Here is a 16,087-nt window from a genome sequence, read left to right on the forward strand (position 1 = left end):
TCTGCTGGCCTGATCTCCCTAACTGCCCTACCATGCTGGCCTAATCCCCCTAACTACCTATCTGTGCTCCTCTCCTGGCCTGATTTCTCTAACTGCCAACCTGCTCTCCCCTCCTGGCCTGATCCCCCTAACTTCGTAACTGCTATCCTCTGCCAGCTTTATCCCCGCTAACTGCCTATCTGCTCTCCCCTCCTGGCCTGATCCCCATAACTGCCTAACTGCTCCCCTCTGCTGGCCTGATCCCCCTAATTGCCTATCTGCTCTCCCCTCCTTGCCTGATTCCCCTAATTGCCTATCTGCACTCCCCTCCTGGCCTGACCCCCCTAACTGCCTATCTGCTCTCCCTTCCTCTGCACCCTTTGGAACCCCAGTGTAGGGCATGCTGAGAGCTCTCCGCCGTGGCCCTGCACCCATTCTGATTGGTCGTTACATGATGACATGCTGGCCAATTTGCATATTCTTCTATTATTAGTATAGATTGTAATGAGAGGATTTGTTTTCATGCTAATTTGTACTATAGATGCAACATAGAAATATTAATTCCCAATCTTAACTGCAAACAGTATATTTATACATAGACACACAATGGTCATTAGGAGATGATGTTTCTTAAGTTAGAGTGCTCAGCAAACTTGCAAATAACCTGGAAACAGAGGAGGTTTTTGCTGAGAAATATCCCCTCTAATGAGGGAATATCCCAAGACCCTGGGAGTCTTTACATTGCCAGAATCTTCTGGAATGAGAAGGGAGAGCCTGTCTCTGTTTAATCTATAATATTTAGAAAGCTTGGTTTCCTTAGAGAATAACAATTTGCTGCATCTCCAGAGCTCGGTGTTTAGCACATATTTTAAAAAGACGTTTATAAAAGATTATGAAAAAACTAATGGAAATAAATGAGTAAAATAGAAAAAATATAAAAAATAAAACTAAACATTTATACAGGATATTTCTTTTTCTTTAAATAAAAGAAAATCAGGGAGTGCCTTGATTGGTTCATGTAACTAACCATCAAGGTAACTTTTTGGACAAAAACCTTGTTAATTAGATCTTGGCAAATCTCTCTTCTATTGTTTATGAATTCTTACTCCTTCCTCTGAAAGGAGGGGTGCTGGACTTTCCCAGTCTCTTGCAAAATTTGTCAAGTGATGCCAAGCTGTGACGGATACAGTTAAGTTTCTGTCAGGACTGGGTCAGGATGAGTCAGAAACAAACTTCTTCAAAAGGGAGGAGTTATTCCCTCACATTTTAAAACATGGGTTGAAAATGTAGTGCTGGTTAATCAGAACTTTGGAGGCAAGGACATCCAGTGTATGTTAGAATCTCCAAGCAAAATGTTGTCCCCCTGTCCCTGGAATCAGTACTCTGGTGGCTAGTAGCATTTCTCCTGGACATAGCTGACTCCACAGCTTTTCAAGGAATCCTAGAAGCCCATCTCCTCTGGCCAAGTTGAGAATTCAGGCTGAGGTCCCTGAAAAAAATAATGCTTGTATGGTACAGGATTGAGGATTCTTTTAGGTGCTTAGTGTGTGTCTGTGTCTGTGTTCTATATAAATTAGGAGCAGAATTGGGATGTTATACCATCCTATATAATAAAAGGCTAATATGCAAATTGTTCAACTCAGAGTTCCACAAGGAGGAGTCGGGGCCAGCCCACCAAACACACACGGCCCATCTTCCCCTGGCTGGCCAGCCTAATTGGCTTTGATAATGGCAGGCAGGCCTGATGCCACCCATGCACAAATTTGTGCACCGGGCCTCTAGTCCAATATGATAGCTACCAGCCACATTGTGACTATAAAGTGCTTGAAATGTGGCTAGTAACACATGTTAAAGTGATAATAGTTTGAATATAGTATGTCAAATAAAATATTATTAAAATTAATTTCATCTGTTTGTTTTTCCTTTTTAATGTGAACATTAGAAAAAATTTAATTGCACATGTGACTTAATTATGTTTCTAATGAGTAGCACTCTATTAAATATTTATTCAATATATTCTTGCTCAGTGACAAGAAACAATCCACCTAGATCAGTGAGTGCTTTAGAGTAAAGAATAGCAAGACTCAAGCTGTTTTAGCTGAATATAAAAAGCCTAATTTTGACCCAAGTCACCAAGGAAGGTGTTTTCCTTTTAATAATCATAACCTAGTATCACATTTTTGGGTGGATCTGCTACCAAGAATTTCCCCCTTCTTTCCAATCACAATACACTTCTTCATTTTAGTGGTTAGATAGATGGAAAATTCCTACATCTAAAAGTGTTTAAAGAACTTTTCATGACTTACCGTCTCTGTCAGTATGTCTTAGGTGATCATGGGTAACAGATGCAGATATTAAAATTACATCATGTGATGTCATGTGATAGTTCCTGCAGTTCCTCCAAAAGTGACTGAGCCACCTGAGTCAGCAGAAACGACGGATACCCTCAAGCTTTGTCCTCCTGAAGAGTTCCAGAAAGTGTGTGAAAAAAGGGCTGGAGAGGTACTGTGTTCTATCCATAAAATAGAGAATGAGAGAGAAACTATTGCTTTTACTAAGTACTTGATTCCCTAACACACTAATTGCAGAGTGGTGGGGTGGGGACAGTGGTAATCATTTTCATAGATGCTTTGATCAAGGAGGAACTCATTTGCCTCACACAGATTCCAATTTTCTTTCAAGCTCATGATAAAATACAGATCTCTCTCTTCATTTATTTGTTCTATTTGAGACATTACAATTAAGCTGTAGCTGTAGATCAAAATATTTAGTAATTATTTTCATACTAGTTGAAATGGCCAGAGATAAAACATGACTTAAAATACAATTAAAGTCTGAAACCCATTTTATCTCGATGTGTTAAAAATAATATTGAAATAATGATCTTACCAAAGGCAAAGCATTGTTGATGTATTTATTTTTAGCTGGAGCCAATAGAAAATGTCTCCCGGTTTTTATGAAATTTGATCTGAACCTTGAGCACTGAGAATGATTTGTCTAGGTGGAGAGGAGAGAGGAGAAAATTATGGTAGGAATTGTTCTAGACTCTTCAAGATTCTTGAGTAAGTGTCCCAAATATGTTCTAGGTCCACTTCTGGGCTCTTAGAAAATAAGTTACATTATTTTATTTTTCAGTCTATTTTTATTTTTATATAATCTGAAAGTTCTAAATCACTTTCAATTCTCATGTCTTTCTTTTGTCAGTTCAATCCATTACAAAGAAAAAGGCAGGGTCTCTGGTACAGAAGAGGGGAGAGAGCAGATCCATGATCCTATAACAAAGCAACAGAGATTAGTATATGAAGGTTTAAAAGAGATTTAGGTAAGTCAAACTCACTGCATATCCATTTCCTGCAGATCTATCCAATAAAGGAGAGGAAAGACCGCACTCGCCTGGCTCTCATCATATGCAATAGAGAGTTTGATCACCTTCAGCCCAGGAAAGGGGCTGAACTTGACATCACAGGGATGACAGAGTTGCTTAAGGGCCTCGGCTACACTGTGATTGTGGAAGAGAATCTCACAGCCAAGGTAAGGGCGCCTCACCCACTCCACACACCCTGCTACTAACAAACTAACTTTATAATGATAGCCAAATGCTTTAACCACCTTAGGCCACATATATCTCTGTGTGTGCACCTGCATGTGAGTAGGTGTGTTTATAAAATGAAATTATTAGATAGATGACATCTCTGTCTCTTTGGACTCCAAATATCCTCAATCCCATAAAACTAGACAGAAAGTGACTGGCATGTATACCCACATAATTCTCGGTTCCAAAGTGAGGTGATTGGGATTCAGACCCAACATTCCCAGAAAATTCTAAAGTAATGAATGTTTAAAAGGCATGTAGTCACCATATAAATACTGAGTCCTGACTTGGCCCCATGGCCTGTTTTCGGCATTGGGGGTAGGCTTGTGAATGAGACAGGACGTTCCAAGTTTGAACTGATTTAGGTTTACTGGTGGGGGGGCAATCATATGAAAAGAAAAACAGAAAATTTCAGAGATTTGATGTGTCTCGTGACTCTCTGTAAGAGTGAAAATAAAGTTAAAAGTATTTTAAAAAAGAAAAAGAGAACATAAGAGCCAATTGGGGAGTGGGGAGTAATTGCTTTGATGGAACGGTCAGGAAAAGCCTTGACAGGAGACAGTATAGGACCTGACAGATGACGACCAGTAACAAGACAGGTCTGGGAATATGTGAATGGAATCCATTCCAAGAGGAATGACTACAATGAAAAGTCTGAACTACATATGAAACTGACACATGAAATATACAAAATACCAGTGTAAGGAGAGCCTAGGAAGGATGACAGGAGGGAGTACTCATATGTCAGAAGTGTGATTTCATTCTAAGCGCAGTGGGAAGGGTGGTTGAAGGGAAGTGGTAGGATACAGTTATGATGCAAGGTTCCTATTAGGTAATCAGATTAAAGACAGAGCTAGAAAGAAAAAAAAGTATGTAAGTAAAAATAAACAAATATTAAATACATCCAGAGGACAGCTCATATAAAGTTAGCAGGAGCAGGTCTTTGAACCCCCAGCTCCATGGTCAGAAGAAAAAGAAACCTATCACTGAGCAACCACTATCTGAAGGCACAGTGACTGGAACATTACAGGTGTTTCTTATACTGCTCACCATAACCAGGGGGTCATATTGGTGTTAATGCTTGTCCTGTAAGACTCCATGGTCTTTTTCAGGAGATGGAGTCAGTACTGGTGGAATTTGCTGCCCGCCCAGAGCACAGGACCTCAGATAGTACATTCCTGGTGTTCATGTCCCATGGCCTCCTGGATAGACTCTGTGGGAAACAGCACAGCAAGGAAAACCCAGACGTGCTACCTTATGACACCATCTTTCGGGTATTCAACAATCGCAACTGCCCCAGTCTCAAGGACAAACCGAAGGTCATCATTGTCCAGGCCTGCAGAGGTGGTGAGTTCTGATAAGGAAACTCCAAAGGGCATGAGGTGTTTGCAGTGGATTGTGATGTATGTTTTGCTTTTAGGGGAAACAATCCTAGACCCCATTCAGTGCAAATAAAGTGAATTGAATTCTTGGGAAATGCCAAGGGGAGTTGGTATCATGAGAGATTGTCTTTTCAGCTAATAAATATCTATCCAATTTAATCAAAGGTAAGTGGTGAAGGAGATCTTCAGAATCCCGAAATCAAAGTTGAACACAAATATCTAAACCTTGGAATAAGATCATTTTAATGACATCTGTACATGTGTTACAGGTGTTTTGCCATTCTCCGACTTGAGAATAATGTCATTGGAAAGTGGGGCTGTTCTATAGTAGCAGCACCCTTTTCACCTCATGCATTTTTGAAAGGGAATTGAGTAGGGAGATGTGGGCACTTGGGATTGCTGTCAACATTTCCTTTGCTTTTTTCTGACTTCCAATAGCCTCTTAGCATTCTGGAGCACTGTTTGGAAGAAAAAGCTGAAATAGCCTAGCTGAAAAATGGTAACTAGGCTCTGAAGTTATGCAGATAAGGTTTTAAGTCCTTTGCTCTTCTTAGGAAAGGGGTTCTTCCAGTTTGCACATGCCATCACTATTTGCTGGTAAGATGCTGCCACTATTAATTGGCAGGTTGTTCAAAGACACTAGAGAGAGTCCAAGGTATGTGTGTGGGGCAACGGTTTAGTGTGTGTTTGTGTGTGTGTGAAGTTGGTGAGAATAAACATTTAAAGAGAATGAGGTAGACAATAGTGACAGTCATACTGATAGAGGCACACAGTTTGCACAATGTTAATGTCTCCACAGAAAATCGTGGGGAATTGTGGGTCAGTGACTCTCCAGCAGCCGTGACAGACAGCACTTCACAGTCACCTGAGAACCTGGAGGACGATGCCGTTTACAAAGCACACGTGGAGAAGGACTTCATTGCTTTCTGCTCCTCAACCCCACGTAGGTCTTTCAGTTACAGACAAGGGTTGTGTGCCTAAGGCCACCTCAAAATGATTCTGGAATATTGAGGTAGGCTCCCTGCAGCAGTGATGTAAGGCACATTTTGAGGGCTGTCAAATCAATTTACATTTATCTGACCTATTCTATGGAAACAGAGATTCTATATTTTCCACTATTTGAAACTGTACTTTTATTCTAAGTACTGCACTTTATGGTCAAAGGTATACCACATACTAAAACAACCTAAAACAAGGAACACCATTCCCCATACATCGTTTTAAAAAAACAAATTTGATTCCATTTTCTATCAAATCTGTTTAACATTTTGAATAGAGTTTTAATGGATCCTGAGACTGCCTGCCCTTCTTAAATTATCAACACCAACTCCTTTTCTCCATGGTTCTCATTTGATGCTATTTAGAGGGAGCCATGCATGGCTCTGCAGATGGAAAAGATCCTTTAAAAGAGGTAGAAAATTATACACTGGGGCTTAGCAATCCTAATAATAGGGATCAGTGTTTAGTTCTTGACCTCTAGGTAGTCATCTTAAGAGCTCTAACATTTGAATGTTTCTACTTTGCAAATTTTTGTTTTAAGTCTTTTCTATTTGTTACCACTTCATGGACGTATTTTTTTTTCCTCACCCAAGGAGTGAACATATTTTTTCCATTAATTTTATCAAGAAAGGGTGTTGGATTTTGTCAAATGCTTTTTCTGCATCAATTGATATGACTATGTGGTTTATTTCTCTCAATTTTTTATGTGATGTATTACGTTTATTGATTTGCGGATATTGTACCATCCTTGCATCCCTGGGATAAATCCAACTTGGTCATGGTGTATGATCTTTCTAATGTAATACTGATTCCAAATTGCTCGGATTTTGTTGAGGATTTTGGCATCTATGTTCATGAACGATATTGGCCTGTAATTCTCTTTCATTTTGTTTTGGTATTACGGTAATGCTGGCTTCATAGAACAAGCTTGAAAGTGTTCCTTCCTCTTGAATTTTTTGGAATAGTCTGAGGAGAATAAGTTTTAGTTCTTCCTTGAATGTTTGGTAAAACTCCCCTGTGAAGCCGTCTGGCCCTGGGCTTTTGTTTGCTGGGAGCTTTTTGATGACTGCTTCATTTTCCTCCATAGTTATTGGCCTATTGAGATTTTTAGATTCTTCCTGATTAAGTTTTGGAAGGTTGTATTTTTCTAGGAATATGTCCATTTCCTCCAGGTTGTCTAGTTTGTTGGAGTAGAGTTGTTCATAGTATTTTCTAACAATCCTTTGTATTTCTGTGGGGTATGTTGTTATTTCTCCTCTTTCATTTCTGATTTTGTTTATTTGGGTCCTCTCTTTTTGTTTCTTGGTGAGCCTGGCTAGAGGTTCATCAATCTTGTTTATCCTTTCAAAGAACCAGCTCTTGGTTTTGTTGATCTTTTGTATTGTTTTTTTTTTTTTGGTGTCTATGTCGTTTATCTCTGCTCTGATCTTTATTATTTCCTTCCTTATGCTTATACTGGGCTTTTCTTGTTGCTCTCTTTCTAACTCTTTGAGTTGTAGGGTTAGGTAATTTATTCTCATTGTTTCTTGTTTCTTGCAGTAGGCTTGTAGAGCTATGATCTTCCCTCTCAAGACTGCTTTCACTGTGTCCCATAGGTTTTGGATTGTTGTGTTTTCATTGTCGTTTGTTACCATGATGTTTTTTATTTCTTCTTTGATCTCTTTGGTAACCCAGTCATTGTTTAATAGCATGCTATTTAGTCTCCATGTGTTTGATTTTTTTGGATTCTTTTTATTGTAGTTGATTTCCAGGTTTATGCCATTGTGATCTGAGAAGATGCTTGATATGATTTCAATTTTCTTGAATTTGAAGAGACTTTTTCTGTGACCCAATATATGGTCTATCTTTGAAAATGACCCATGTGCACTTGAGAAGAATATATATTCTGTGGCTTTGGGGTGAAATGTTCTGAAGAGGTCAATTAATTCCATCTGATCTAGTGAGTCATTTAGGATTGATGCTTCTTAGCTGATTTTTTGTTTAGAGGATTTGTCCAATGGTAATAATGGGGTGTTAAAGTCCCCTACTATGATTGTATTGCTGTCAATCTCTCCCTTGATCTCCTCCAGAAGATTTCTTATGTATTTGGGTGCTCCTATATTGGGTGCGTATATTTTTACCAGATTTATTTCTTCTTGTTGGATTGCTCCGTTTAGTATTATGAAATGGCCTTCTTTATCTCTTTTTATGTCCTTCAATTTGAGAATCTAATTTGTCAGATATAAGTATTACTACCCCGGCTTTTTTTTCATTTCCATTCGCCTGAAAAACCTTTTTCCATCCCTTCACCATCAGTCTGTGTGTGTCTTTTTTTCTGAGGTGGGTTTCCTGTAGACAGCAGATATATGGGTCATGTTTTCTTATCCACTCAGTTACCCTATGTCTTTTGATTGGGGCATTTAATCCATTTACATTTAAAGTTATTATTGATAGACACTTGTTAGTCGCCATTTTTATTCTTTACCCCTGTGTTCCTTCTTTGTTTCCTATTTTTTTCTTTTTAGAGCAGACCCTTTAGCATTTCTTGCATTGCTGGTTTGGTGGTAATAAACTCCCGAAGTCCTTTTTTGTCTGTGAAGCACCTGATTTCACCCTCAATTTTGATTGATAGACTTGCTGGGTACAGTATTCTTGGATTCAGACCCTTCCTTTGCATGACTTTATATATTTCATTCCATTCCCTTCTTGCCTGATGTGTTTCTATTGAGAAATCAGTCGCTAGTCTGATGGGGGCTCCTTTGTAGGTGACTTTCTGTCTCTCTCTGGCTGCTTTTAAGATTCTTGTTTTGTCGTTGGTGTTTGCCAATTTAATTATAATGTGCCTTGGCGTTGGTCTTTTGGGGTTCATTTTGTTTGGGACTCTGTGAGCTTCTTGGATTTGTGTGAGTTTTTTCTTCCCTATATCAGGGAAGTTTTCTGTCATTATGTTTTCAAATAGGTTTTCTATTCCTTGCTCAGCTTCCTCTCCTTCTGGCACCCCTATTATGCGGATGTCTTTTCATTTCGTGTTGTCCAAGAGTTCTCTTAGGCTCTCCTCCTGCTTTTTAATTTTTTTTTTCTAGAAGCTGCTCTGCTTGGGTATTTTTTCCTACCTTGTTTTCTAGCTCACTGATGCGGTCCTCTGCTTCTTCTAGTTTACTGTTGATGCTTTCTATTGTGTTCTTTATAGCAGTGATGTCATTTTTCATTTCTTCTTGGTTTTCTTCATTTCCTCTTGGTTCTTACACATATTGTTGAATTTGTCTTCCATTCTTTTCATCCACCTTATGACCATTTCTCTGAATCCTTTCTCTGACAGGTTGCTTGCCTCCGTTACCTCCATTTCGTTTACTTCCTTTTCTGGTGGTGCCTGTTTTTCTTTCATATGCGGGTTGGTTCTTGGTCTCCCCATGATCTCTCTTCTCCAGGTGTTTGGTTATGTAGTTCTCTCTCTACTTTCCGTGAGAAGAAGCAGGGATCCATGCAGCTGCACTGTCCCAGATCCAGAGTTTTCGGGTTAGCAACCGCTCTCTGAGTGCCGGGTCTTTGGATGTATAGGCTTCCAATAACAGCCATTCAAGATGGCACAGTCTCCACGGCTGAGCCGGTGCTCCGGACTTTTCCATTAATTTTAGAGACAGTGGAAAGGAGGGGGGGAAGGGAAGAAAAAGGAGAGAGAGAGAAGCATTCATGTGACAGAGACACATCAATTGGTTTCCTCCCACATGCCCCCTGACCAGGGGACAGGGATCTGACCTGAAACCCATGTATGTGCCCTTGACCAGGAATGGAACCAGAGACCCTCCAGTGTGCAGACCATGTCATAACTGAGTAACACCAGTCAGGGCTCATGGAGGTTTGATTGACTTACAAAATGCTGTGTATACTTAATGTATGTAACATAGTGAGTTTGGATATAATATACACCATTGAAACCATGACCACAATCTCCTTTGGATTTGTTCACCCACTTCGCTTATAATATTGTGAAAGACAGTATGCTATACACTCTGTAAGCCTCCTGGAAGCCAGGGAGCCATTTTGTGTTGTGTACTGTATAAGCATGGGGACATTTTTTAATCCTCTGAGTGTCCATTCTTTCCTCTGTAAAATGGGGTAATTTCAGTTATCTCTCAGGCCATGTTTCAAAACCAAGTGAGTGAACATGAAGCACATAGTTAAGAGTCAGTTCCAAGAATATAATGCAATCATTATGAAATTCTAGTGAGTTATTCCCTTAGTTAAATCTCTGCCAGGTTTTTTTTTAAATTTTTTCCTCCTCTTTTTGGAAAATTAGATAATGTAGAGATATAAGTGTTTCCCCTAAACACGTCAAGATAATTCCAAAGCTACGCTTAAAAAACTCAAAAACTACTTAAAAAAAAAAACACGTGTGAGAAAAGAAAACATTCAAGGGAACAGCTCAAGGCTTGACACTCCTTATCTTTACAGATAATGTATCCTGGAGAGACACTACTAAAGGTTCTCTCTTCATCACACAACTAATTGGATGCTTCCAGAAGTATTCTTGGTGCTGTCACCTCGAGGAAGTATTTCGGAAGGTAAGCTTTTTCTTCTTCCTTTTCTAATCCTGTGTGTGTGTGTGTGTGTGTGTGTGTGTGTGTGTGTGAGCATGTGCTGGAAGACTTCACCATTATTCTTATTTCAAATGACCATTACAGGCTTCATCAGGCAAACAAATGTAGAGCAGTGCCTGGTTTCCATTATCCAGGGGTTGACATCTGATTTAAAGGAGATGATGTCAACACAAAATTGCACAAGATCAAAATAGAACAAAATAATATAACCTGTAAGCTTATTTGTTATAGGGTATACATTTATATTAAGTCAAAGAGTAGAAAGTATTTTGAGTTGATTTGTATGGCTTTATTGAATAAATATCTATTGGGTGTTATCTTACTTGGTAATTATTGCTATCCTGTGACACCGGTGTAAATGAGATATTGTGTTGTAAGGCTACTCAGGACCTTTTTGTGAGAGAGATGGATACGAAACAAGTAGGCCAGCAAACACATATGTCATTACAGATTGCAATAGGCTTCATGACACAAAAGATCTAGGGCACTTGAAAGAAAAAAAGGGAGAAGGTATTCTTTGAATAGAGTGGTCCAGAAAAGAAGACCAAATTCCTTTCCCACCTCAAGAAATTCCTCATTCTCCCCTCCCTCCTAATATGTTTTCATCCAGGGTTGTGACCACCACTCATTCGGCATATATTCTGTTTGTTTTTACCTGTACTTACTCAATTGAATGCAAGCTTCATGAAGGTAGAAATGTGCTCAACACCTCAACATGCTGGCACATGGGAATTAATATTCATTCAATAAATCAATGCATGAATATCAATACCTTTCTCCCTTTACTTTATTAAGAATATGGGGCATTTTTATTTGTTATTATTTTTTAAAATATATTTTATTGATTTGAAAGAGAAAAGGAGAGGGGAGAGAGAGAGAGAAACATCAATGATGAGAGAGAATCATTGATTGGCTTGCTTCCTGCATGCCCCCCACTGGGGATCAGCCTTGAGTGAAATTGAATCCAGGATCCTTTAGTCCACTTGGAGCCAATGCTCTATCCACTGAGCCAAACCAACTAGGGCTATTTGGTTGTTTTTAAATAGAAAACTGTGGAGAACAGTAGCACTCCGTGGGCAAAGAAGAACACAGCTTTAGTAAGCAGGAGAGGATTGCATTGTAACATGCATTGAGGTCTCCGTGAATGGGAACTTTGGAAATTAAGTCCTGTTAGATGAATAGGAATTAGACATTGCACTTTAGAGCATTGCTAGGAGAAGTCTAGAAATAGTGTGATCAGTGGGGAGAGGTCCTCATTCCCACCACTTGCTGGTGGGAGTGGGTGTGTTGCAATATCCTGAGAAGTTTCTGAGGCTCACATGGGCAGGTGATATATTATAAAAAGCTTCATTTCTGTGCAATTATACCCCCAAGTTCCCAAGGTCCCATTTCTCTTTGTCCTGCCAAGAAAAAAGTGCCAGTTTGTTTTCAGCAGATCTGAAATCAAAGCCAGTGTGCAGAGTTTCCGTTCCATGTCTCAAATGGAGCATCAAGCTGGCTGAATTTGTGTTTCCAGTTAGAGTCCATTGCGTGTGAGGTCCATGTGGCTGTGGGCCATGCAGCTATGGAGACAACAGGGGCAGGAACAAAGCCAGAGGAGCATGAGAGCCAAGAAAGCCACAGAAGAGAGTGAGCTTCTTATCTGCTGGTTTATGCATTGCCAAATTGGTGCAGGCTTGCAATGGCCCTGCCTAGTCTAGCCAAATCCATTGTTCCCCAGGCTTGACTGACAGGCGCTTTCCCTTGTAACCCCAACTCCTTGTGCATGCACTCATCTCCCATTGATTGAGTCCCTTCCCCTGTGGTCTGCAGGGATGGGCCAGTGAATTGCAGCTTCCTGATGAAGCTGCCCAAATCACAAGCCTGAAGTGTCTTGCCTTTCCCCTTGCTCCTGTTCTATTATTAATAACTACCTAATTGCAATGGTGTCAATAGAATCTTATTTATCAGTCCATGACAAAAAACTTCAGAGGTCAGCTTGTTGGTCAGAATGTGAAAGTTGTTGTGTTCAAGTTTTAGGAACAATATTTGAGTTTGTGTCTTATTGAATTCAGGATTAACCTTGGAGGTTGAAGGTAGAGCATTTTTGAGAGCCAGTTCTCATGAATTGACTCTAGGAGATCAGTTAAGATCTGCAGATCTGAAACTCAAAATAGAAGAGTGAACTTTGAAAGGCCTTGGGTTAGGCTTGAAGTGTTTATTTTGAGATAAAGAGTATATTCTGACATGTGGCGTTACTTCTAAACAGTAGGGTAACAGTGACAGGGAGTTAGAATATTCATTGGTTTGGTCCCGTCATTCCCAGTATTTTTTGGCTCATGGTGCAAAATGTTTTCTGAGAGTGGATAAGAGTTAGTTTATTCTAGAACCTCTTTTTTTCAGGTACAACTATCATTCGAAAAGCCAGAAGTTAGAGTCCAGATGCCCACCATTGAACGACTATCCATGTCAAGATATTTCTACCTCTTTCCTGGCAATTGAAAATCAAAGCTGTTGACAGGTATAACAAATGGGAAAGTGATATTGGTGATGAGGTTCATGGGCTAATGACAGCCAATTGCTTGGGTAGTCAAATTAATGTTGCCTATGTATGTAGTTTAGTGACTAGATGTTATTTTTTTCTCTACTTATATGAATCTGGATCCTCCTCATCTTGATAATCAATTAATCAGTTAACCAATCAAGGAGATAAGCCAAACTGAGACAGGAAGTAATAAACAATCAAGGACACAGGGTAGTCATCAATGAAGCAGAAATGTACTCATGCTTCCATTATTACTATCTCTCTCTCCCTCTCTCTCAGTACACACACACACACACACACACACACACACAGACACACACACACACACAAACACAAACGTTGCCTCAGGTCTTGAAAAGCAAAAAAACACACAACAACAAAAACAAAACAAAACAGAAAACAGAGGAGATGACTGTGAAGGAAGCAGGATATTGGTCCTTTAAGTGCAGATATCACATTACTGACCTTGAGCTCCTGTTACCAAGACAGCATAAAATATACCCTGGACTGTAATTCTTGTGTTGATGCACATTCTGGCTCTCTGACTGTTCTCTAAATGTAGATTGCAGAGTCTGCACTCATATCCTTAAGTACTGCTCTGAAACCCTTTCAAGCACCGATGTTAACATACATTTATTGTTTTTGGTAAATATATTTTAGAATGGGTCCAATGAATTTAGATCCAGCTATTACTTTACTCACTCATAACAGCTTAATATCACATTGTATTGTAAGTGTATTGTTAATCTTTCTTTAAACAGCATAATTTAAATTATATTTCATAGTCAAGTTTATCTCACTACTTTAAATCTTTACCCACCATCTTGTACTCCTGGTTTGTGATTCCCTGGTGGATAATTGCATAGATAGTTCATTAGAGTAGCTCTCATTGCCTAATTAGTATAAGATAACCAAATTAGGGGTTGAGCTATTTGACTAATATTTATCAAGCACTTACTATTTTCCATGTTCTGTTCTAGAATGTTGGAATATACCAGTAAACAAAATAAACGGAAAGCTTTTGCTTCAGAAAGCTCATAGTCTAGTCAGTGGAGACAGACTATAAATACACAGACAAGTAAATATATGTCAGAGTGATAAGAGCTGAGAAGAAAAATAAAGGAGGTTAAAAAGATGAAAGAGATTGGTGTTGTACTATAATAGATAGATTATTTAAGAAAGGCTCCTTTGAAGTGATAAAATAAGTCAGAACAGAGAGTGGGCAGAGTCGGGTAGTGAACCTTGTGATTCTCTGCAGAACAATGTTCCAGCACCCCTGGGACCAGCAAGCACAAATGTCCTGAGGCAGAAATGTGCTTAACATCTTTAAAGAACTGCCAAAAGGCAGTGGGCTGGGGGAAATGGCAGAGACAAATTCAGAAAATGGTAAAGAGTCTGGTCACATGGGCTTTGGTGATCACATAGTAAACGTTCTAAAGTTTTAATCCTGAGTGAGATAGGAAACCCTTTGAGTGCTTGTGAACAGAGAAATGAGAACTACCTCAATTTTACAAAGACTACTCTGTGTGCTTTTGGTGAATATACTGTAACGGTCACAGAAGTCAAAGGAAGTGGCAAAAGCACATGGAAGAGGATGAAAGAGGAAAGATGGTAAGAGTGGATTGAAGGCTTCTGGGAATTACTGTCCTAACCTTCTGTATTTTTTGTTTTGTTTTTGTTTTTTCCTTCTTCAGGGAATTACAGGCAGTCCTGCCCTTCTTTACCAACTTCTAGAAGCACCTTTACCAGTATTGCACACATATTTAACCTTTTGTACTTAAATAAAAATCAAAACACATAAACTGTGTCTTTGGGTCCTTTACTAGAATTAGAGACTAGAATTTCAATTAAAGTGGTGGGTGAATGGAAATGAAGTGGAGTAAGCTAACTGGGTTTTCTAGCTTAGGATTCATAGAATACCCGCATTTCACTGAGTGAAGACAGCAGGCCATGACTTTCCCTCAGTAGTGGGGTGAAAGAGGATGGTGCCTAGATGGAAGCCAAGGACTGTAAATTGGTCAGCTCCTCAGTTGTATACTCATCAAACCCACAGTAGAGCCAGGTATGGTCCAGAGAAGTTTTCTAATTTATTATTTAACCAACATCATAGATTCAGATAATATTTTTCATCAGTAAACTATTCTTTTAACATATTATTCCCATATATCTTTCTATCAGTTTATTCACTTTCTTGAAGTTTTCTTTCCAGATGTTTTCATATTTCCAAACTTCAGGAAATTTTATTCTCTAAGAAGCTCTTGGATATTGTCTACAATAATTTGGCATTTCATTCAAGATGGGATGACCTTACTGTATTTGTATATGAACACAAATATCTTCAGATAAAAAACAGAAAGAGAATGGGGAGTGTCAGCAATGGGAGAGAGAATATTAAAATGTCTGGAAAGGTGAATATTAGTAGAGAAATTTTGGCACCATGACTATCAGAGCTACTAAGTGAGGATATGTACTACTTCTGTTATATACACATAGAATGTTAATGGAATATTTGAGTACTTAGCTAAACTAAATTAAAATAAATGTTCTCAGTTTCAAATATAATCATAACTGTTTAATTTATTAACACAATTATTAATATCAATATTTAATATTAAAATAATATGAACTCTATATTAATATTATTTTAATAAATGTGATTACTATAAAGAATTTTATATATAAGAAATCAATTGAACCATCACAGCAACCCTATAAAGTAATTACTATCAATATCTCTGTTCTACCTATAATAAAGCAAAAGTATATAGAGTTTAAATGACTTTCCAAAAGTCACTCAGTTAGTAGGTGGATACACCATGATTTGAACTCAATTTGACTTTCTCTAGAATCCAAGTTATTGACCACTGTTCTGTGTTGTCTCTGCAAAGCCATGAAAAACAGAAGCTATAAGAGTTCAGAATTGTAAGGTTTAACTGAATTTTGTATTGTAATGTTTAACTTACCCTACGAAGATTCATAATGTTTATATTTCTGGCCTTGGATGTCTGTGTAGAAACATGAGACACATCACAAA

The 16,087-nt window shown here is 38.7% G+C and overlaps 1 protein-coding gene across 1 annotated transcript in view; it reads left to right on the forward strand.

Annotated features, from left to right (window-relative positions):
- The window catches only part of LOC102430049 (caspase-1-like), a 36,058-nt gene extending 21,203 nt beyond the window's left edge, over positions 1-14,855 (forward strand). The window contains exons 11-17 of the mRNA XM_023764915.1: positions 2,366-2,481; positions 3,337-3,510; positions 4,684-4,918; positions 5,753-5,896; positions 10,384-10,493; positions 12,912-13,029; positions 14,748-14,855. Coding sequence (XP_023620683.1) covers positions 2,366-2,481; positions 3,337-3,510; positions 4,684-4,918; positions 5,753-5,896; positions 10,384-10,493; positions 12,912-13,010 — 878 coding nt within the window. The 3' untranslated portion in view covers positions 13,011-13,029; positions 14,748-14,855. The remainder of the gene's footprint in view (positions 1-2,365; positions 2,482-3,336; positions 3,511-4,683; positions 4,919-5,752; positions 5,897-10,383; positions 10,494-12,911; positions 13,030-14,747) is intronic.
- The last annotated feature ends 1,232 nt before the right edge of the window (positions 14,856-16,087 follow it).

The sequence above is a fragment of the Myotis lucifugus genome, unplaced genomic scaffold (genome assembly GCF_000147115.1).
Source record: "Myotis lucifugus unplaced genomic scaffold, Myoluc2.0 scaffold_361, whole genome shotgun sequence".
Lineage (NCBI taxonomy): Eukaryota > Metazoa > Chordata > Mammalia > Chiroptera > Vespertilionidae > Myotis > Myotis lucifugus.